This window comes from Trichogramma pretiosum, unplaced genomic scaffold (assembly GCF_000599845.2).
Source record: "Trichogramma pretiosum strain Unisexual culture from Peru unplaced genomic scaffold, Tpre_2.0 scaffold2, whole genome shotgun sequence".
In the NCBI taxonomy this organism is placed as follows: Eukaryota; Metazoa; Arthropoda; class Insecta; order Hymenoptera; family Trichogrammatidae; genus Trichogramma; species Trichogramma pretiosum.
The window spans coordinates 5,009,030-5,030,928 of record NW_019641687.1 but is presented as its reverse complement, the minus strand read 5'-3'; the positions used below and the strand labels follow the sequence as shown (position 1 = coordinate 5,030,928).

General features: G+C 45.8%; 3 protein-coding genes across 4 annotated transcripts; all 3 read right to left on the bottom strand.

Annotated features, from left to right (window-relative positions):
• Positions 1-297: 297 nt before the first annotated feature.
• Positions 298-12,715, bottom strand: LOC106658539. Its single transcript, XM_014380543.2, has 12 exons — positions 10,862-12,715; positions 8,372-8,570; positions 8,117-8,288; positions 7,730-8,002; positions 7,039-7,347; positions 6,148-6,584; positions 4,300-4,364; positions 3,574-3,772; positions 3,337-3,486; positions 2,809-3,106; positions 1,226-1,534; positions 298-1,134 (listed from the first exon to the last, which is right to left on the bottom strand). Exons 1-12 carry the CDS (start codon positions 11,286-11,288, stop codon positions 631-633), a joined length of 3,342 nt encoding a protein of 1,113 aa, XP_014236029.1. The 5' UTR covers positions 11,289-12,715; the 3' UTR covers positions 298-630.
• On the bottom strand, positions 2,996-4,430 carry LOC106659061 (facilitated trehalose transporter Tret1-like). 2 transcript variants are annotated; one of them, XM_023461488.1, is made up of 4 exons: positions 4,300-4,430; positions 3,574-3,772; positions 3,265-3,486; positions 2,996-3,081 (listed from the first exon to the last, which is right to left on the bottom strand). In XM_023461488.1, exons 1-3 carry the CDS (start codon positions 4,349-4,351, stop codon positions 3,294-3,296), a joined length of 444 nt encoding a protein of 147 aa, XP_023317256.1. In that variant the 5' UTR covers positions 4,352-4,430; the 3' UTR covers positions 2,996-3,081; positions 3,265-3,293. The 2 variants fall into 2 exon arrangements, with proteins under 2 accessions (XP_023317256.1, XP_014236846.1); XM_014381360.2 differs by lacking the exon at positions 2,996-3,081 and having other exon boundaries at positions 3,209-3,486.
• Positions 12,716-15,806: 3,091 nt separating the features above from the next.
• On the bottom strand, positions 15,807-19,988 carry LOC106659060 (facilitated trehalose transporter Tret1-like). Its single transcript, XM_014381359.2, has 5 exons — positions 19,561-19,988; positions 17,101-17,633; positions 16,714-17,019; positions 16,439-16,641; positions 15,807-16,362 (listed from the first exon to the last, which is right to left on the bottom strand). The coding sequence occupies exons 1-5, from the start codon at positions 19,643-19,645 to the stop codon at positions 16,062-16,064; spliced, it is 1,428 nt and encodes a 475-aa protein (XP_014236845.1). The 5' UTR covers positions 19,646-19,988; the 3' UTR covers positions 15,807-16,061.
• Between the last annotated feature and the right edge of the window lie 1,911 nt (positions 19,989-21,899).

Genomic DNA, 21,899 nt, shown 5'->3' with positions numbered 1-21,899 from the left:
GAGGCAACTAAGATTATCCTATCATTCATTCAAATGATATGTCATCGGAGAGATAGGCCTCGATTTGGCGGCCAGAGAGAGACAGAGAGAGAGAGAGAGTGACGAGTATGTGCACTGCTGCTGAAATTTCTTGTTCAATGAGCTCAGCCCGACAAGCTGCAGCCACGCATGTATATAAAAAATTCGTCTTTCGCAAACGATCGAGCTCGTATTAATCCTCCAGTTGGATGTGAAATTCAGTGCTTATGACTAACTGCCGTTAGGTATGTAGAGTAGTACAAAATAGTGGAGATTTCGTTAAAATAGAGAGTTTTCTTTTTTTATTTATAAAATTCTTATCGTATTACATTATTTCGCGTATCAGTTGCATTAAAAAAAAAAGTAATGTCAAGTGACCAGCGAACCCATACGCAAGCACACGTAAAAACAAAAACATGCACACGCATTCGGGTGCGGCACAAACAAAGTTCAGATCCCTTCTTTTTTTTTTCAAGAGTATAACTGGTAGGTATGCGAGGTACTCGTGATTTGAACAATCATTTCTTCGACCGCAAAAAATCCTTCACTATATGTACAATAAACCATTGCGAACTTTTTACGTCCACGTGTACTCGAAATGGCTAGTACGTATCAAACGGGCCCTTGAGATTTGTTCGTTGCGTCGAGTACGGGCGAAATAACGGCCACATCGATACGTCGAGCGGTATCGAGCGAGTCTTTTTTCGATCTCGACTTGTCCTCCTTCCGATCGTGCACTCCCTTGCTCAATTGCTGCTGTATCTCGGCCAGCGTTTTGCACTTTGTCTCGGGAAAGAAAATCGTCACGAAGATTATGCTCAGCGCCGCGCAAACGCTGAAGAACCAGAAACCCATGTGCGGCCCCCGGTCCTCCTGTATGTCGACGAAGATTTTGGTGAGCAAAAAGCTGAAGCCCCAAATGGAGAAGACGCAGACGGACGAGGCCTTGGACTTGACGGACGAGGCGAACATCTCGCCCATGATCATCCAGGGCATCGGTCCCCAGCCGACGCTGTACGCGATTATGTAGAGCACGAGAGTGGTCAGAGGCACCCAGCCCATGCTGTCCAACGGGTAGTCGATTTTTTTCAGATAGAAGTAGGCGCCCAGGAGACCCTGAAATTCGTCCAAGTGAATTATATGTACTTTGTAAGAAGCGCGCCGATCGAAAGGACTCGCGCAGTGGCGCAGTCGTTGAGCAACTCACGATCGTCGCGCAGCAGCCGATGCTCGATACGACGAGGAGAATCTTCCTCCCGTACTTATCGACGAAGAGCGGCGCGATCGAGGAGGCGAGCAGCTGAACCAGGCCGACGACGATGGCCGATAAGGCAGTGTCTTTGGTGCCGGCGTCGCGAAATATATTCTCCACGTAAGCCAGGACCACGTCGATGCCTATGAACTCTTGGAAGGACATCAAAATGCTCGTGAGTACGACGGCTTTTCGGTTTACAGGCACTAAGAGGACGTCCTTCCAGCTCGACGACTTTTCCGTGGGGGTCTCGTTCAGCTCCGACTGTAAAACATTTTCCCCCTTTTTTACCGTGCACATTTTCCTTTTTATACTCTGCTCGCTCGCTCGCTCGCGGTACTCGAAATCATTTTCTTCGTTCGCATATATATGTATGTATTGTATTGTTGTTGCTCGATCGATCGGATAAATTGTCCGAACGATGGCGGCCGGTCAGAGAGCGATCGTTGAAAATAATTTATTGATGTGCAGAAAATCGAGAGCGGGAATGCAGGAAGTGCAAGAACCCACTCGGCAGACCGCGATAAGAAAAACAGTAGCGGGAAGAGCAGGTGGAACGTGAAAATAATCACAAGAACGAGGCTTATCGATCGCTCGAATATCAAGTTCAAGAATCATCCGTTGTTGTTAATCTCGGGAATTGTATACCGTTTCCACGATTAACCGAAGACAAGCCCTCCTCGCGAAGCTCGAATTTTTCTCCTTAATAACTGCGGCGCGTATAAATTGTTCCGAAAAAATTTAATCTTCGCGCGCGCGCACGATTATTCAAGTCGTGTATACTTTTACGTTGCACAGCTCGTTCAGATTTTCATTGAAATATAATATGCGCACAACAAGTTTCATTAACGCGATTGCGCGCAGCGAATTCAAAACTAATCGTCGGTAAAGAAAAAATTGCACTTGATTATCAAAGGAAAATTTGCTGCTGCTCGGAATACACGCGCCTGCCTGGCTGCGATTACACGGCTCTGCTCTCCAAAACAGCGCTGGTAATTTTAATTTTATTACACGGCGCGCGCTATTTCACAAACGCTCGCCCCGAGAATTTCATTAATATCGCATTTTGTTGTTGTTGCTGCTGCTGCTGTCTGTGTACCTGAACCTGTATACCCGAGCCTTGGCTCTCAGTAAAACGAAAAACACGTGATCGCAGAAACAAAAGTGAAATTGGCGTTACGCGCGAACAATGCGACGGCGACGACGATCGTGTAATATTTATTTATCATCGAGTAGCGGCGTTGACCGTGTGCGGCGATTATGAGAGTAAAAAACCTCAATAAAAGGTCATTGAAAACACCGAAGAGTCTCTATATCTTTCGCGTCATTCCGTCGCGCTGCGCGGATCATTAGTGATTTTTCATTGCCATCAGAAATCAAAATTACGTTTACATGTTATATACGTGTATGCGAGAGTCTCGTGCTTCTCTCCATTGTTCTCGCTCGCGCGCACTCGGCATAGAAAACGTCGCGCTCGAAACTTACGCAACTGCCCGGACGATCTTGATTTTCTTCTCTTTTATTTTTTTTCAACGTACCTGAATTTCCTCGATTTCTTTTTGAACGGCCTCGAGGCTCTTGCCCCGAAATCTGGCCAGCGTTTTGTATGCGTCGTCGATCCGGCCCACGCTCAATAGGTAATACGGCGACTCCGGCATGAAGAGGAAACCCAGGAAGAATACGATATGAAGCGCGGCGCAGAGCAGCCAAAAAGTCGTATAGTACGTGTAAGGGCCAATTACGTAGGAGTAAATAAAGCCCATGGAGACGAAGACCTGCAGTAAACTGCCCAGCGCTCCTCTCACGGCCGCCTGTAGAATATATAACGCCATTTTCCCAGAAAATAACGATCGCATCAGTCAGCGAGAGAATTTTAATGAAAATTCGAAGCTACAGAACTACTTATCAAATTGCGTAATTAAAACTGGGCCAAAAGTAATCAACTCGTTAATTTTACGGGGTAAAACGGGGGTGGCAATAAGTAGTTCTCGTACTTCTCGGCTATGAGTGAGGGCTTTGGCCTTTATCGGCCACGAAAACTTGCATCTGAGATTTCACCCACGTACGTGGGCAAAAGCGTGAACGGGATCGACACCGACAATCCCAGGATGAAGCGACCGGCGTACATTTGCTCGATGCGCCGCGCCGTGCCCACCAAGATCCAGCCGACGAGAAAAGGCAACGTGCCTACGAGCAGCGAGCGTTTACGACCCAGCCTGCGGTGGAAGAGGTCGAGAATTAGGCGAGACGTGAGAATTTTTTGGCACGTGTGAAAATTTCTCGAGCCTCTCGAATAGCCCTACCATTCGCCCAGATATCCGGCAAAAATCGAGCCGAACGTCACTCCCAGCGGAACGAGCGCGGCGAGCCACGAGCCCTCGTCTTTGGTTATTGCCCTGCTCAGCTGATTATCGGGCGCGATTGGATCGTCCTCTTGGAGGCGCGGTAGCATCGGACTCGTCCATCCCAAAATAGCCCCGCAGGCCATGATGTTTAGATTGCCTGCGAATGGTCATAAATTTTGTGTCAATTGTATCGATCGTAATTGAATGAGCAAAACACCGACAGGTATATCGAATGACACGCTGTGCCCGCGGTTTCCGATTAGGAGGGAGAAAAATTTAATCTTCCGTTACGCTCGATACGAATCAACACGTGTCGATTGAAATGCGATTACTGCAATAGCGATGTACGAAATGCATAATCATAATGGTAATGAAATGCCGATACCGATCTCGATCGTTTTATTGGAGTGGGCGATGAAAAAAATGTAAACAAATGGCGCGGCTCATTAGGTAAATCTCCTCAAATTGAAACTACGTCACGCGCGAGGTATTTTCGTCAAATTCAAATTGTTTCTTTTGTAACTATAGTCATGAATGATATTTATAAATAACTTTATTGAAGTATACAAAAAACAAATTTATAACATTCACGAAACAAAAATTTTTGCAAAAAGTATTATTAGTTTTTAGTTCAGAATGTTGTATTGATTTCCTATTGGTTTTGTATAGCTCAATTTCACGCACCTGTTGATGCAGCCACATATTGAAGTAATCTCGATCCTTTTTCCGTACTCATTTCCCGGGCAGTACTGTTGAAATAAAAAAAAATATTAGGTAAAAATCAATAGAAAACGACAAAGTTTATTTTCAATCGCGTAACTGCAATGATGCTTCGACAGAAAATGACCGTAAACATATAGGACAGATGCCCGCTCGTATTTTACCCCCTCTCATAATCCTCTTTAAAGAAAAAAAAAAGTGGAGGGGCTTCACAGAGAATTAAATTTTTTGCACATTACTGATTTGTTATCAAAAAATCTTGACCGACGATTAGAGATGCAATAAAACGTTCATCTTAAAAAAATGATGGATTCGTTTCGAAGTATAGATAGTTAACGATAATTATCAAAGTATAGATATAGTTACGTAGAAAACATAATCTTCAAATGAAAACCTAGTTTTTCATTTTTGTGCATTTCCATTCATCCTTTTTTTCAGCAATTTATATCAAGGAGTACTGAAACTGATTCATTTGTTTTATAAAACTAATACTTGTTGGAACTGTTATGCAGCTAAATTAATACCGGAATTTCCTGTTTGTTTTACGATTCATGTAATAATCTGAATAATAATGAATTTTATACTTAGTTATTTACATTTCATACTTAATTATTTACGAGTGCATATTGAAATTTAGAAAAAAATAAAATCCAGAATTAAATGCGTTATCATACAATCGGCAAATTTATTTTAGTTTATTAGCTGCACATGAAATATTATTCTAATAACTTAATTCATTTGTTTTTTTTCGAGCTATCAAAGTAGTTTTAAAAATGCTTGATATAAACTTCTGCGCAATATTTACTAATGACTATTCAAATATTTTTGAAGGCATCGAAATATATTTTTCATAGACCTTAAAAATGTAAAGATTTAATTTACAATTTTATTTCACTATTTCGAACTTTCCAATTTATCCGTGAAATATCTTTTAGTCCTTTCGATAACATGCTTTTAAAAATAATACTTCAGAATTACCGAGCAAGTTTGCCTTTCCGATTTTCGTGTCTCGCTCGTCGTTTGTTGGTCGTACGTCTCCTCTGCTTGCACACGCTCAAGGCAATACTCGTTAAATAAGTGTTAAATGGCAATTTCAATAAAACAATAAATCAAATTGGTAACAATGTTTTCAATATATTTCTGGATAAGTATTTCATACAATCAATTTCAAATAAAATTAGTATAAAATTATCATAATTACATAATTCATTTAATTTTACCAATATAACATTTTCGAAATGATTCGAGTTGATTAAAAAGTGAAATTGTAATAAGTATATAACAAAATTGAGTAATATTCGTTTGACGAGTTCAAAGATGAAATATCTACCTGAATATCTCATTTACAAATCTGTTTCGAACAAACATTTTTAGAACTCCTTGCCAATGGAGTTTCATTTATCCTTGTACTACTGGAAACTGCTTTTAAATGCACTCAGTGTCGATTAACGAATTTCATTTAATCAACTTTGAAAATGTACCAAAATCAATATGTAATGGAATGTTGTAGTATCGGCTTACGTATTAAAGTTTATGTTAAAAAATTTCCTAGTTGTAATTTATTTTTGTATTTTTAAAAAAATAAACATAATTTTTCTTCTAAATTTATATCATACTTTCACGAATGACTAGCTATTTTTACTAAATCTGTATAAAAATAATCGAATGCTCTTGCGCTTCGACAATAATCAATAAAAGTACTTAACAGTATTTGGTTTTTCAACGATATCAGCTATCTAAGCTATCTTTTTTTTTCTAACGAAGTAGAGCTTTAAAAAAGTTTTGATCGGTATAAAATGGCAAAATTTCTCTCAAAATCTCTCGTTGGTCGAGCTCTGGCGACTTTCGCGCTTCTTGGCGGACGATTTGACGCCGTTGAGCTCGTCCTGGATCTGCTGCAAGCTCTTGCCCTTGGTCTCGGGCAGCAGGAACAGGGTGAAGAGTACGCTGAGCACGCAGAAGGCAGTGAAGATCCAGAAGCCCGTGTAGAAGCCCGCGGACTGGGCGATGTTGCTGAAGTACTTGGTGATGACGAAGGCCTCGGCCCAGCAGACGAGGACGGTGATGCTGGACGCCTTGGCCTTGACGTCGGCCGAGAAGAGCTCGCCCATGATGCCCCAGGGCAGCGGGCCCCAGCCGATGCAGTAGGTGCACATGAACAGGATGATGGAGGCGATCGGCAGCCAACTCAGCTGCGACACGTCCGAGTGCAGCTCGTCCTTCATGAAGAAAAATACGCCCAGCGCGCCCTGCGTCAAAAAACATCAAATTGCTCTCTTAGAATCAAGATTAGGCTCTATATATGGATGAATGGAGTATAGGATTAATGATACTATTCCCCAAAACCATGCTTTGACTTATACAGTTATTTTTACTTTTCCACTTTTAGGTTTACAGAAAAATTAGTACTCGCCATCTAGTGGTAGAGGCTCAAGATGACGTTATTATATTCAAAGTAATTAAAAATTGGTCTGAATTTTGCCAACGATTAAATTTTTATTATTAGGTTCTTTAAAATGTATTTAATACTTGCTATAAAGATAATAAAAAAAATCGCCAAAAATAAGCCAATTATTGCATTAATTAATTAATTAATTAATCATGATTACGTTTCCGAAACCATTTCCATTACTGTCTACATTTAGACATCAGGCCCGCATCAATGTCGAGCATTTTTATCGGGGTATAAAAAGGTATACTAACGGTGGCTAGAGCAGTGCCAGCCCCGGAGACGATGAGCAGGGGACGTCTACCCAGTCGGTCGACGACGATCGGCGTGACGCAGGACGCCCCGAGCTGAACGACGCCCGTGACGATGGCGCATACGGCCGGATCGATGTTGGTGCCGGTCTCCTCGAATATGTTCTGCGTGTAGAAGAGGACGACGTTGATGCCGGTGAACTGCTGAAAGCTCACCCCGGCGCAGGTGAACAGCAGCGCTTTGAAGTTCGCCTTGACGGTAAACAAATCCGTGATCTTGACTGTGCTGTTGAAGGCTTGATTCACCGATGCCTGCGTAAAGGAGTGCGCGCATGCATACGGGTACATGTAGTATACAAGATATACATACGAGCACTAGTGCAGAGCCAAAGCAGTTTGCTCCTTATTATATAAGTAAATTTACTCTCGCTACTTTCCGCGACGCGCGCCGCGACTGGAGTTTACCGTGCGATACACGCGTGCGTGCGTATGCACCTACCTACAGACTCCGTGTTTGCTCGTATTCGCGCTTCCGAGACGCGAATATACGCATATATACGCTTCTCGTGTTTGGCTTGCTAATTCTTAGCTAGCTGCGAGTACAGCATACCAACTCGAGCCTAAGAAAAATCGTTGAGTGCTTTTTGTTTGGACAACGATTTAAGTCTCGCTTGTATATATAATACGTGCGTACCTGCATCTCGTCGAGCTCGGCTTGCACGCCCAGTCGCGTCTTTCCCCGCAGCCGCGCCAGCGCCTCGGCGGCCTCGTCCTCCTGGTGCTTGCTCAGCAGGTAGTACGGCGACTCGGGCATGAACAGGAAGCAGACGAAGAAGACGCAGGGCAGCGCGCCGCAGACGATCCAGAAGACCAGATACGAGACGTAGGGGCCGATCGCGTAGGCGTACAGCAGACCGATCGTCACGAATAATTGAAGAAACGAGCCCAGCAGTCCTCGGATGCTCGTCTGTAACAATCGCGCGAATTATATATATACAACGTCCCGCCGCAGTCCGCGCGGAGTGCGTAATGAATATTTGATACGCAGGGAGGTGGGACTACGATGCGCAGCTGCACTTACCTCGGCGATCTCGCCGCAGTACATGGGTACGATCGTGTAGCTGATGGCCAGAGCGACGCCGAAGACGAATCTGGCCACGTAGAGCTGTACGAGGTTTTTCGCCGTGGCCACGAGTATCCAGCCGATGATGTTGGGCACCGTGCTGTACAGCAGGGCTCGTTTGCGGCCGTATCTGTGCTCGGGGCATCGAACACGATCGATTTTAGCAATCGAGCGAATCGAGAAGAAAAAATAAAATGTACGTATTGTATATACCTGTCACCGAGACTACCGGAAACCAGGCTGCCAACGACTGCACCGAGCGTCATCAGAGACCCGACCCAGGAGCTCTCCTCGGCGCTGATCTGTACGCCCAGTGGATTCTCATCCAGGCTCGTGACGTTTTTCTGCATGTTCGCCAGGACTGGACTCGTCCAGCCCATCATGGCTCCGCTCGCGAAGATGCATAGATTCGCTGAGTATGCAAAAAAACAAACGACACGATTATTTTATCGCGTGCATAATGAGCTAAATTGAAAAATCTCCCACGAGTCTTTATCGCGTGCCGCGCGATTTCGATCGCTGCTTCAATACAATTTTTGGCATATTTAAACCGAGGTATGAGTACGTGAATTAAGAAAAAAAAAGAAGATTAATTCACATCGAGTGGGCATTGTAAAACTCGCGCATCGAGTATGTGGGTAAAAACTAATGAGACTCACTTGGCAGCGATTAAAATCACAAAAGGTGCTGTACATTACACTTTATTATATTTTAATCAAAATATCACAGCGCCAGACGGATTACTGCGCGCGCGCAGCTTGTAATTATTTTATATCATTTTGCTATTTCGCGCAAAAGGAGAGAGAGAGAGACATATTAAAGCAATTAAAATCTGCATTTTACTCGAGGCATTAAAACTCATAAAAGCTCTCGTGCATAGCGTACGCGTAAGTGAATTTATCGCATTTTTTAGATTTTTCCCGAAAGCTGATTATATTGACATTGCAGGCGCAGGTAAAAGAGTCATTAATTGAGCGGACATTTTCTCTCTCGCTCGCGCTCGTGTATCAATGGGTGCGCATGTACAGACGAGCAGCGCGCGCCGCACCTGCACGAAAAAAAAATCATCTCCTCTTTTTACCTCGAGCTTCAATCCAGCTTAATGCAACTATAAAATAAGCTCTTTAGTCTCTCCCTCGCTCGCTTTCTCTCTCCGCGCGTATATATGCGTCCGGAAAAGAAATATCGATGAAAAGCTCCCTTCTCGCGGAGTCGAATTTTCCGAAAGAAGCGCGCGGCGTAGTGCGCGCGCGCGTCTAATTCAATATAAGCGCGCGTAGACTCGAGATCTTAATCTCGCAGTAGTGCTTCTTTATTACGAACGCGCAGCGAGAGTTCGAGCTGCAGCTTCACGGCATAGTATGGTCGTGAGGCGGACGCTCGCGAGCGAGAAAATCTTTTCACTCTTTTGTCGAGCGCTGATTTATCTCTATCTCAGTCTCTCCGCTCCTCTTTTTTTTTTCCTCGGAGAGTCTCGCGGCACTAGCTCGCTAGCTCGCTCGCGTCGATTTAACTTCCGTCGTAGTTCCGCCTTGATTGATAACAGCTCCGACTGATATCGATAATTATTTAGCTAGTTACACTTCGAGCCGTGCCAGTGTAATTACGAGAAAAAATTGGCATTTTTCGCAGCCGCGCGAAATTTATGGCCTCCCGCGACACGTAATAAACGCGCTCCTGAGTTTGAAAAAAAAAGAGAGTATAGTCAATTACGGAAAACTTATCGCGCGCGAACGTGGACTCGAGCGCAAAAATTGTTAATGTCTTATCTGCCTCGCTGGCTCGCATAATACGCCTGTTTACGATGAACAACAATGCGGTAATTGAAATTTTTCTGCATAACGCCCGAGAATGTACTGCTGCTGCTGCTGCTGCAAGCGCGTGAACTATGGGCTCTATTAAAAGCGAAACTTGAAAAACGTCATCGTCGAACGTTGGGATTGGAGATTAGCCAGAAAATAAGCGCCGATCTCGCCGAGCGGGAAAAATTGGTCTTCCACCCACCGCAGCATCATCATCGAGTGGTGCAGCGGCTTGCGAAAGGTCTGCTCACCCAGCAGATAAGCTGCCGTTGCCGCTGCTTCGTCGTCGGTGATTTTTTTAATTCGTCGGAGCGAGCTCGACAGATCGCAACTGCAGTGCGCGCACACGCGTTGCTGACAGCCGCTCGCGCGATAAAAATAAACGCGCGCACGTCTATAGACGTATGTACATGTTTAATAACAAACGATATGCAAAAATTGTTTTGCATATACACGAGGCAAGAGAGAGAGAGAGAGAGAGAGAGAGAGATCGAGATCGATATTGATGTAAATCTTCCTCGCAGAGAGCAGCTCGCGATATGTGTTTGCTCATCATAGATTAGCGCAGCTGAGCTCCGAGATCGAAAAATCCAATCTGCCGCTCGGTCGCGAGTTTATTGCAGCCATGAGCTAGCGTGATAAAATCATTATTGCTCCGATCTATAGGCTTACATACACTGCACACAGAGCTGTGTCTCTGTATCGCGCGAGCCCGTCGTCGCCGCCGCCGATCGGTTGCGAGAGAGAAAGAGAGGAAGAGAGAGAGATCAAAAAGCTCGCTTGGATCGGATCCAATAAAGCTCGGACGATCAAGCGACGACGACAACAACAACGAGCTCAGCGAGGAAAAACGATGAAAGAAGAAGAAGAAGAGGAAGAAGTAGAAGAAGACGATACTCACCGGCAGACGCCGCAACGAACTGCAGCAATTTCGAGCCTTCCTCGGCCATGGCCGGACGTCGATCGTCAGCAGCAGCAGCGGAACAATTACAGCTATCAAAATTACAACACTGATCCGGTCGACGACGATCGTCCAAGACGTCGTTGTTATCGTTGCCTAATTGTCGATCAATTAGTAGTACTGTCGCGGGTACGGGCTTGTATCCATACTCGGCGCACGATCGAGAGAAATCAAAGCGCCACTTGCCGTCGCTCTTGCCGATCTTGTTATTACTGCTACTTTCGGTAGAAGCAGCGGCGTCTACGACGAGGCTCGACGACGACGACGACGACGATGACGGCGGGCCACTCTTGCTGCTGTTGCTCTTCGTACTTGCAATTGTCGCTGATCGCGCGCCACTGCTGCTGCTGCTGGTGGTGGGGAACATGTCCACCGCACACGCTCCACTCGAGCTCGCCTCGCCTCGCGCTTACGCACACAACCCTCGCCACCGCTGCCACTGCTGCTGCTCTTGATTATTATTATTTTTATTATTATTATTACAAGTTAATTATTATGTCATCGTGCATCACGATGCAGTTGGTTTCGGCGCTTGTTATTTATATTTTCGAGACGTTTCAGAAACGCGCGCGAGACTCGGCTCGCTGTTGCACGACTCGCTGCGTCTCGAGAGGTCAGTGGTCTTCTTGGCTGCCATCCCGTCTTCGTCGTCGTCGTCGTCGTCGATTCGGCTTAATCGCGCCCAAATAGCGATAAAAAAAAAGAAGAAGCGGTGAGCGCGCCATTCTCTCCCCGTCGGTATCAGAAGTACTTCATACCTGCGAGCGCTCAATTAGATTAAAATTAATTCGAGCCAGCGGAAAAATTGACCGGAGATCGCGAGTATCGATTGCGTCTCGAGAGTATCTCTCTCTCGCGCGCATATTTTGTGAAATATCGCTTTTTGGACGAGCTCGTCGATTCACCGAGTGCGAAAGACCTGCAGCTGCTGCCTATAGCGCGAGATTTTTTTTGTGTTGTTTTTATTTTTTATTTTTCATACACCGTGAGTCGCATGTTGAAAATAAGCTCGATGCAATTTTTGCCGCTTCTCTCTCTCTCTCCTTTTGTCCGTCGTAACGGAAGTTATGAAATCAATAGAAGAGTTTGCTCGTATAATATGTGTACACACGCGTTGCGCTTCATACACTCACATACACACACACACACACACACACACACACACACACACACACATACGTATTAATATAATACAGCCTGCCACTTGTTTCGGATACTTCTCGTTGCGCAATTGTCTTTATCTAACGGCTTTTATTTACATTATTACGGCATGGCGATCGATATACGATTTCAGCGCCAGTCAGAGGGAGAGATTGGCGATTTTCGAAACAAAAATTTGAAATTTTTTCGACAATGCCGCGTTCGATCGGCGAGCGCAGTACGCTGTAATGCGAGCCGAACGCAGCACGCTATACATATAGATACATCAATGTGCCGCGTACAGCTGCGAGCTCGTTGTACTCGATGTGTGCCTCCGACTAATAACCATTGTTTGCCAGGCACAAAACTGAATAATTTGCGTTTGCTTACTTCCTCCTCGTCGTCGTCGTCGTTGTTGTTGTTCGTCGCACTTGCCACGAATATTGCGCGCGTGTGTGTGTGTATACACATAAATATGAATCGAGAGCTGCAATTAGACAAAGTCCCTGCGCGCAAATTTCCATTCGACCTGCGCCTAAATGTACGTGTGCTCGGGGCACACTTGCAGCCCGAATTTAACGCTTGTACATAATCAGAGATTGATGACTTTGGCTGCTACAACTGCTCTCTGCACTCGCTGAATCGAAATCGCCTCTCCTCGCGTTGTACCCATATACCTACTCTCTCGCTCGTTCGGCTCGTTTCGGGTATAAACGCGCCTCGATCGACGATGCAAAGCTCAAAGTGCACTGCACTTCGCCATAAGCTACTTGACATTCATTGCGCATCAAGGTAAGACTCTTAAGCGTCGTCGGACGAGGCGCGCAAGATCACGAAGGCCTCCGCCGCCGCTGTAAATTGCCTCAACGGTGCGCTGAGAGGTATTTCGAGTGTGCAGGAGTCACGGGCTTTACGCGATCGGGCGGCGCGAACGAAAAGAACAGCCCCCGCACGCCCGAGGCCGTGCGAGGCGTTTTCTGCGCGCGGACAATCCGCTTACGAGTTTACAACGAGCCGCTGAAATTTTCAACGTTAACCGCGCAGTTCGGAGAGAAATTGGCTCGCGCTTCTATCCGCGCGGATGATGATGCGCGGCGTTCGCTTCGCGGTTCCCAAAGAAACTGCGAAATTACAACGTCCATTTAAATGTGATTCGATCGAACCCGCCGCGGCAACATCATCGTCTCGATTAGAGTATGGAAAAATCATTACATTCTATAGGGCCTCGCGGAAATTGATCGAACGGCAATGGAGTTTCTCGCGAAACTTTTATTAACGCAAAGCCGCTCGTCGTCTCTCGCGCGGACAGCTCAACTGCAGCTCGTACCATTTTTTCCCATCTAGATAATGAGTCAATTTAAAAAAGAGAGTGGAAAAAAAACCTAACTTTTCGTCGCTCGTGCAGCAGCAGACACGTACGTACAGCCAAGAGAAAATCCTCGGCGCTTATACACATCAAATCAAGCAACTTCCATTAGTCGAATTTCCCCGCCCCCGGCCCGCCAAGTTCATACGCGAGCGTAATATTAATACATGGAAGTTAAATAAAAGTTAATTTAATTAGCTTTTGTGTTATATACGTAGAGCCGCTGGCGTGGGGGGGTGGTGCGCAACTTTTATACCCCAACAAAGTCAGGGAGACCCCCAAACTTTTTAACGGAATGTTTTATTGCGCGTGTATCGGTATGCTGCTGCTGCTGCTACTGCTGCTGTGTACAACGTATATTATAGGTACGCCGTCCGAGCGAAAAACAAACGGAAGTCATTCTGCTCGAGTAAATAACACGTGACGCCAGTTTTATCAAACTAATTTGTTGCACAAAAAGTATCCAGATTATATAGGATTGTACGCCACACACATACACACACACACACACACACACCAAGAAACAAGCGAGCGAGCTCTCTACGTCATTAGACATCTAGTACGCGACGAGAATGTCCTTGAGAAATCAGCTCTCGCGTTGGGAAACTCAAGCAACGACGATAATAATGGCGCCGCGTACTCATAGTTCGAAAAATTATATCGATCGGCCGCCGCGTGTGCATATGTACATGTACCATATAGATAGTGTATATAGGAGTGCTCGGCCGCGGGCGAGTTCGATCGAAAGTCAAAATTAATTCTCGTCCGTGTATGCGCGCGGGCGAAATCAGTGAACACGAGATCGAGATGGAAAGAGAGGCTAACAATGGGCGCGTCGAAAAATTTCAATGGCTTTTCAGAATGTTTGACGAGGCGCGATCGTGCACTCGAGTCGGCGGCGTCTAGTCGGTATATGCAGGCATTTGCTCAGGCACCCAGTCAAATCGCAAAAGCTCATCGACGTATATCATACGCACACGCGATGAAAAGAAGAATCCAAATATTGACTTTGACCGCTGCGGTAATTGAGCCAGTATGATTTTTTTTCCACGTTAGCGCGACGACGACGACGTTATTTCCGATCGACGTATATGTATCTCGAGTCGTATAGATAGCATTCAGTGCGACGTCGCGATTATCTTGCCACAGCGCAGGTATAAAGTACAACATAGAGATCGAACTGCTGCCAACTAAAACTCGGTCAGCAACGGCGCGATCGAGTCCTCGTCGTCGTTTTGACTCTGCGGCAATTGTGTATATACCGGATCAACAAAGTGAAGTAGCGTTTATCAATATTGACAGCGAAGAAAAAATCCTTTTGCGATGAATCGCTGCGCTGCTCGCCGATGATCGTTACGTATATATATGTACATCATAGTCAGGCCAAGTTCTTTTATCGTGCTTGTGCTGCGCACGATTCGCGCTTCGTACGCGTTCTCGACGAAAAAAGTCTCGTGCGACGATAGCGATCGGCAAAGAAAGTTAGAAAAATATAACGTTATAAGGTGTCGAACATGTTGCGGATGCATGACATTCTCGCGTCACCGCGCCGTGTCGTCCGATCCTCGAGCTCTTCGTGAATCAGGTGTGATGAAATTATTATGCTCGCTTCGTGATTTCGTCGAATAAACCGAGCATCGATTATAGCTAGCAGCGAATTATATTGTAAATAATTTATATTACCGATGTTACACCGAATCCATTTTTTTTTATCCTTGAAGCCACGACTCAGGGCTACGATTTCTCACGCTTATTACATCGATGTAACTATTTCTTTTTTATTTCTGTCTTACATCTCAACGAGAAAATTTGCGTGTCGTGTCGCGTCGGTGGCTACTACTACTACGTGTGTCACTCACCGTGTAATTGATGCACTTAGCGCGATTCGACGACGATTTCGAGGCGGTTGGTATAGGTCAAACGGTTTGCGCGCCTCGTCGACACGTCGTCGTCGTCGTCTCGTCTCGTTTATGCGCGCGATATATCGAGAGGAGGAAACGCTTTGACTATTAAAGAGTTGCCGTTCGGTGCTCTACTCCAGCAGCAGCAGCGGTAGTGGCTATTACACGAGCTATTTGCCGAGCGTCTTGCGATACACTAACGCATTTCAGCGCTTGATGTCTATGAATTTGCATATCATACACCGCGACCGAGAGATCGTCTCTGGAATGTTGGCTTGGATAATTGGAAAAACTTGCGTGTAGCCACTATTGTCACCTTCGCGCCACAGACGCACTGCTAGCTGCGTCTTGTAAAAAATGTATTTTCGATCATTCGATCATGTAATTTCTTCGAATATGCGCTGATGACGAGTTTTCTTTCGTTTTTTTTATTTCGCGCGAAATTGTCGATCGACGCACAGTGGCAGTTGCTATCTCGGCGTATTATTTCAATCGATGTATTTTTTTTTTTACACGTTCGTTTGTAAACTAATATTGATAAAAAGCATATCCGAGATAACGGAGCGCAGTGACATAACAGGAAATAAAAGTGCTGGCGAGATTTTTTTTTTTGTACAAAATAGACAAACAAAAAAAAGATCGGTATTTATCAGTAATAATACTCTTACAATATAACTCTCATGGATCGTGAAAGTGCGCGCAATTCGATATAAAAAAAAGCAGAGAGAGAGACTCAAAACTTTTCGACGACGGACGGCGACGGCTTTTTGCCCGCCAAGGCGTCTTGCACCTCTTGGATGCTTTTGCCCTTGGTCTCAACCAGGCAGACGTGCGAGTAAATCGCGGCGAACGCCATGACCGCGGCGAAGAACCAGAAGGCGCCCCCCTTGCCCAGGGCCTCGGCCATGGCGGGGAACGTCTTGGTCACGAGAAAGACCAGGAACCAGTTGAGCATGACCGCCAGACTCGAGGCGTTGCCCTTCATCTCGACGTCGAACATCTCGCCGGTCAGCATCCAAGGGATCGGGCCCATTCTACGGACAAAGATAAAAATGAGTTACAGAATTTGAGAAATATTACGTGGGCGACGATCGTGCGACGAAAACTTACCCCAAAGAGAAGGCGATCATGAAGATGACGAGGGAGGCGAGGGGCAGCCAGCCAAGAGTCGACACATCGACCTCCTCGTCTTTCAGCTTGAAGTACACACCGATGGCCGTTAGAGAGCAAGACATCACTGCCGCGGAGAAGATGAGCATGAGTTTTCGGCCAGCCTTCTCGACTATTCCCGCTGCTACCAATGCCATCCCACACTGACGAAATAAAACGAATCATCACTCTTCGTACTTTTATTATTATTATTATAATAAATGAGAAATCCATACCTGAACAGAGGAAACGAGAATCATGCTGAGCTTGGGATCGATCTTGCTACCCGCCGCCTTGAAGATACCCTCCGCGTAGAAAATCACGGCATTGATGCCAGACAGCTGCTGGAATATCATGCCAAACAGGCAGATGACGAGAGCTTTGCGCGGCACCTCCAGCCTGACGAGATCGAAGACGGAGCTGCGCCTGCTGCCCTTCTCCTCGGCTTCCTTTTGTAGCTGCGAGAGCTCGGCTCTGACGTCGTAACTGTCGCCGCGCAGCCTCTGCAGGGCTTTCATCGCCTCCGACTTTTGGCCTTTGCTCTACGGAATGGATTTTCGCTCGGATTAGCCGATTACATTATGCACGGAGGAGGGTGAAACGATTGATATTGGAAAACGTACCACGAGCCAAGCCGGAGACTCGGGCATCGCGACGAAGGTCGCCACGAAGAGGATCACTACGACGGCGCAGCCCACGGCTAATCCGTAATAGTCGAGGTAAGCCCCGAGGCAGAAGCCGTAGACGATGCCGACCGTGAGGAAGAACTGAAACAACGCGCCCAGTGTGCCCCTGACCTCGTCCTCGGCTATCTCCGACAGGTAGGTCGGCACCAGTACGCAGGCCGAGCCGATGGCCACGCCGACGATCAGCCGAGCCGCGTTGAGCATCCAGGCGGCATTGGCGACGAGGATCAGGCCCCAGGACAGCAGGAAGGGCAGCGCGAGCGCGAGCAGGACTCGCTTGCGGCCGAGGGCGTCGGCCAGGGCGCCGGTGGGCAGGGCGCCGACCATCGCGCCGATCGCCAGCAGCGACGACGTCCACGAGAACTCCTCCTCGGTCATGCGGGCGATGTGTGAGTCCTCGGACTCGAGGTACTTCTCCATGGGGGCCGACCACGCCAGGCCCGTGCCCACGCCGATCGACAGCAGACAGGCTGTTATCGCACAAACATTTTTCGGAATCAAAATTGAGCACTCGAGCTCGGCTGAGTGTTTGTTTTTATTTTGTCGATCGAGTACCGACTATACGCGACGAAAATATCAGGCGTCGCGTCGATTTTGTCCGGCATTTCGAGTTTGGGCATACGTGACGATTTCGAGTGCTTCGATTAAAAAAAAAGAAAAAAAAAACCATCGAATCGATTAGAGATGGTAATCTCGCTTTTGGACTACTTTCTTTCGTTATCGGATATTTTTTCTGACCACTACTTCGATAATCTCTGCTCTTGCTCGGATGCTATTTTTAGCGAAGAAAGTTTCTATCGTCGTTAAATGCCCCGATAAAACAGTCGATGCGATCCGACCCGCAGCTCCTCTAAGTACGCGCCTCGAAGTAAAAGAAAGTCGGCCAACAAAACAATTGTCCGCCTCGTGTCGATCCGTACGTGCACATGTTGACAGAGCCCGACAAAAGGGCAAACAATGCAAGTGGAGCTGATTAAGAATCGGGGGGATATACCCGCGATTGATTTTATAGCGAACCGAGCAAATACACCGCGCGCGGCTCTTATCGCAGCCCCACATGGAGATGTTTTCATTAAAAAAAATTCTAAACTCGTTAAAGCCGTGTGTGATAGCGCACGTGATCGGCTCAGAGAGACAGAGCGACGGAGATATAATTTTTTCCTCTTTCCGGAGAATCGATCCGCCCGAAGCGCCGTGCAAATTGTTCGACGATCATTACGTGTTGTCATAAGTCAGGCGCGTTCGTCAAATTCCGCGCAATGTGAACCGCTCGCGGCTAATCGGACACTTCCGCGTGCTGTAAACAATTATTATATTATATTTTTGCACTGCAAAAATTGCAACAATGTATAATATTGGAAAAACAAATAATAATACGTCGCTTGGCTATAATTGATATTTTTTATTGCGCTCCTGCGGTGTGTGTGTGTCTATTCCCGAGAGCGGCATTACGTCACGCGCAAGTATTTCGCAAATGGTAATAAAAATCTCGAATTAAATTCAAAAGAATGAGAGAGAGAGAGAGAGAGAGAACCACTCGAAAAGCAGGAACTTCCCTTACGGGCACAGCAGGAGTAGCTCGCATCAATCTTGAGTTTTATACTATTAAAAGCGAGAAACATAAACGCGAAATGCTCTTGATTTTACTTTTTTTCCCATTGGTGTAGATGTACTATGTATAGTGATACTTGCAAGGCGTCCTGGAATGAAAGTGCGCGCATCCTGCGAGTCGTATAAAAAGAAGGAGCGAGTAGTCGAGTAAAAAGAATGGAATAAGATATAATATATATCCTTCGAGCATAAAAAACTTTAATGCCCGCTATTGAACTTTTTCCTTTATACGTTTCAGCTTGATTTAAATTTTTCGTGGCGATATTTTAGGGACTCCTAACTACGAAGGAAGAAAAAGGGATTTTTTTCTTCTCTCGCTGGTCCTTAGGACAAATGCAAGAATCGCGGTGAAATAATACAAACGATGCTTTTACCTTCTCGATGTGTGCAGCAGCAGCTACACACTCGTAAAAAGCTGCATAAAAGAGTCGGAAGTTTGTTGAAAAAAAAAGGCGAGCGAGCGAAAGAAGGAACGAAGTAAAAACCATAGACACGCTTTTATCGTGTGTATACACAACTGTGTGCGCGCGCGCGCGGATTATGAAACTTTTTCAGTGAATGCAGGCGTGTTAGGTGCACGCAAAAAAAAAAAGAACGCGCACGCGAGTGTATTTTTCCTCGGCGTTTCACGCGCACCCTTTTATTTGCACGATTCATAACCGCATTAATACGTCTCCGACAGACGGTGCACAATTTTTGGAAAACATCGTCGTGCTCGTATGCGCGCGCGCGCGTGCCGGGACAAAAGAAGAAAAGGGGGAAAATCAAAAGCAAATCGAATTTTACCAGAAGCAGCTGCGAGATACTGCCAGAGCTTTTTTCCTTTCTGCTGCCTCGCAGGCGCTCCACTTAGCATTCCCTGCGCTTCCATTCTTGCTCGCGCGCTAGCTATGGAGCGTCGTCGTCGTCGTCGTCGGCGGTGGCGGCAACGTCCCTTTGCTCAGCTAATTTTGCACAGACACACTCGCGAGCTTACCAGCCAGCCGGGGCTAGCAGCAGCAAGAAAAGCTTTTCACTCGGAAAAAGCTCGCCGACTTTTAAACGTACAGCGCTGGGCGAAATGGGCCAAGGGAAACGGAGAGGAGGAGGCAGCAGCAGCAGCAACGGAAAAAAGGAGAGATAGAGAGATAGAGAGAGAGAAAAAAAGGAAACTGTTCACGAGTCCGAGCGAAACATGTTCGTACTACTGCGAGTGCTCGGCGAGATGCTCGACATTTTAGCAACGGTGGCTTACTAAATGCTCGCGGCCAGGTAAAATGTTGTTCGATGCTCCCCCGACTCCCGCCCGCGCGCGTATATACGAATATATACACACGGTAGCAGCAGCGCGCACGCACGTACGTACATACATACGTACGTACACGGTATACTCCGGTATATGCCGTCGCCGCGCGCTCGAGACTCTCTTTTTTTTATCTAAAATGTAATTATCTTCGATCTTGCGGACGACAGCGCGACGACAGTTTATCTGCGTGGCGCGCATACGAGCGGCGACGGCCGCCTCGGGCGCTTATGTAGCCGCGAGTACAAATAAAAAAAATGGAAGAAGACGACGACGGCGACTTTGTGTTTCGGTGACCGGGCCACCGGTGTGCCACTCAAATTTTTTACTTTTATTTTATTTTATTTTATACTTTTCTTCTCTTTTTATCATCCCTTTTTCCTCTTATTTCAAGTCCATTCCTCATTTTTACAGCAGCGCGCGCACGAGCGGGCTCTTTGACTCGTGTAATATTACAGGGACTGCACCCTGCGGAATTTTGCTTTCTTTGCGATTAAATTGTCCGTATAAGAAGAGTATTCGCTCGAGTGCTTTAACTCTCTGCCGCGCCGCGCGTGTTACGTATGTACTATGTATGTATATATATATAGCAAGTGTAGGGGGAGGGGCTGGGCTGGGTGGACTAGCACTTTTGACTACCACCACCGCCGACTTCTACTACTTTCCTGGGCGCTTTTACTGCCAGCGTATATTCCACTTTATACATTATACGACGAGAGAAATGTACTTTATGCGTAAAATGTATTCAACATTATTTTGACAACTCTCGTGTTGCTCGTACTGCAGCTGCTTATGCTGCTGCTGCTGCTGCTGCAGAAAAGAGTAAAAGAAAAATCTTTGCCCAAGCGCCGGTCGTTTTAGTAGAGAAAATTTCTTAGCGAAGTAAATATAAGGACGAGCCGTAAAACAAGAAAAAAGAACTGAACGGGGTAAATCTGAAATATACTTTTTTTTCGCGCGCACGCGTCGATCTAGTGCTGCGCCTCGTTCTCACACATTGTTTGCAAGTATTTTCAGCGAAAAAAATTTTGTTTTGTCGATCTTGCGATCGGTATATACACGTATTTGACTTTCTGATAAGCCAACTTTTCTCTCTCGCGCACATAAACTTGCTGTGTAAATTAGATAATTCGCTCGCTCGCTCGCGCGCACATGTATATGCGAATAAAGGCGTCGACCTTTTTTTTTTTGTATTATTTAATTGATAAAGTTTCGAGATAAGGCGAGAGAGTGTGAAAGTCGCGAGTGTAGCCAGCGCGAAACGTTTTTTGTTCCGATAATTTTCTTACATTTCTCTTCTCGTTTTTTTTACGAGGGAAAATTTATGAACTTGCTAAGGTATATAGTTTGCAACTTTTGTCCCCACCCAGTCCGCTTTTTTCCGGATGAAGTACACTTTCAATTTAGGTGAAGTGCACAGGCTTCGTCGGAGCTTTGACCAATTTTTTTTAAAATTCGACACGTTCTTATTAAGAGTTGACTTTTTCATTTATTTAATAAAACGATTTTTAATTTGCCGTCTTTTTCTCCGAAACGTAAATAAAATTCTTGACTATTTCCAGTCGCTCGTAATTTATTTTAATATAGAGTGCAGGAAATTATGCGGAATAGAAAATTTCATTCAATTAGAAGTTCAATCCATAATTTTCAATAATGAAACCGACTTCGTATTCGCATTTCTGCGCGCCTATTCGACTTGCGAGTCTCCGAGATATATCCGAGCTGGAAAATAAAGTGTCTTGTTCGCGGAAATAGTAAAGGCAGATCACGTTTTCATAGAATACCAATTTCGATCCAAAAGTGCTACCTTCGAAACGCGAGCTTCCGAATGAATATAAATTCG

Excerpts from the sequence above, each read along its gene's own strand:
- LOC106659060 (XM_014381359.2), bottom strand. The coding sequence starts at position 19,645 with ATGGAAGCGCAGGGAATGCTAAGTGGAGCGCCTGCGAGGCAGCAGAAA. Across the intron at positions 17,020-17,100 it reads AGTCTCCGGCTTGGCTCGTG|AGCAAAGGCCAAAAGTCGGA; the intron begins GTACGTTTTCCA and ends TCCATTCCGTAG. Across the intron at positions 16,642-16,713 it reads TTCTCGTTTCCTCTGTTCAG|TGTGGGATGGCATTGGTAGC; the intron begins GTATGGATTTCT and ends TTATTTCGTCAG.
- LOC106659061 (XM_023461488.1), bottom strand. The coding sequence starts at position 4,351 with ATGAGTACGGAAAAAGGATCGAGATTACTTCAATATGTGGCTGCATCA. Across the intron at positions 3,773-4,299 it reads ATATGTGGCTGCATCAACAG|GCAATCTAAACATCATGGCC; the intron begins GTGCGTGAAATT and ends GACCATTCGCAG. Across the intron at positions 3,487-3,573 it reads GCCGGATATCTGGGCGAATG|GCTGGGTCGTAAACGCTCGC; the intron begins GTAGGGCTATTC and ends CTTCCACCGCAG.
- LOC106658539 (XM_014380543.2), bottom strand. The coding sequence starts at position 11,288 with ATGTTCCCCACCACCAGCAGCAGCAGCAGTGGCGCGCGATCAGCGACA. Across the intron at positions 8,571-10,861 it reads GTTCGTTGCGGCGTCTGCCG|CGAATCTATGCATCTTCGCG; the intron begins GTGAGTATCGTC and ends TTGCATACTCAG. Across the intron at positions 1,135-1,225 it reads TCGGCTGCTGCGCGACGATC|GGTCTCCTGGGCGCCTACTT; the intron begins GTGAGTTGCTCA and ends GACGAATTTCAG.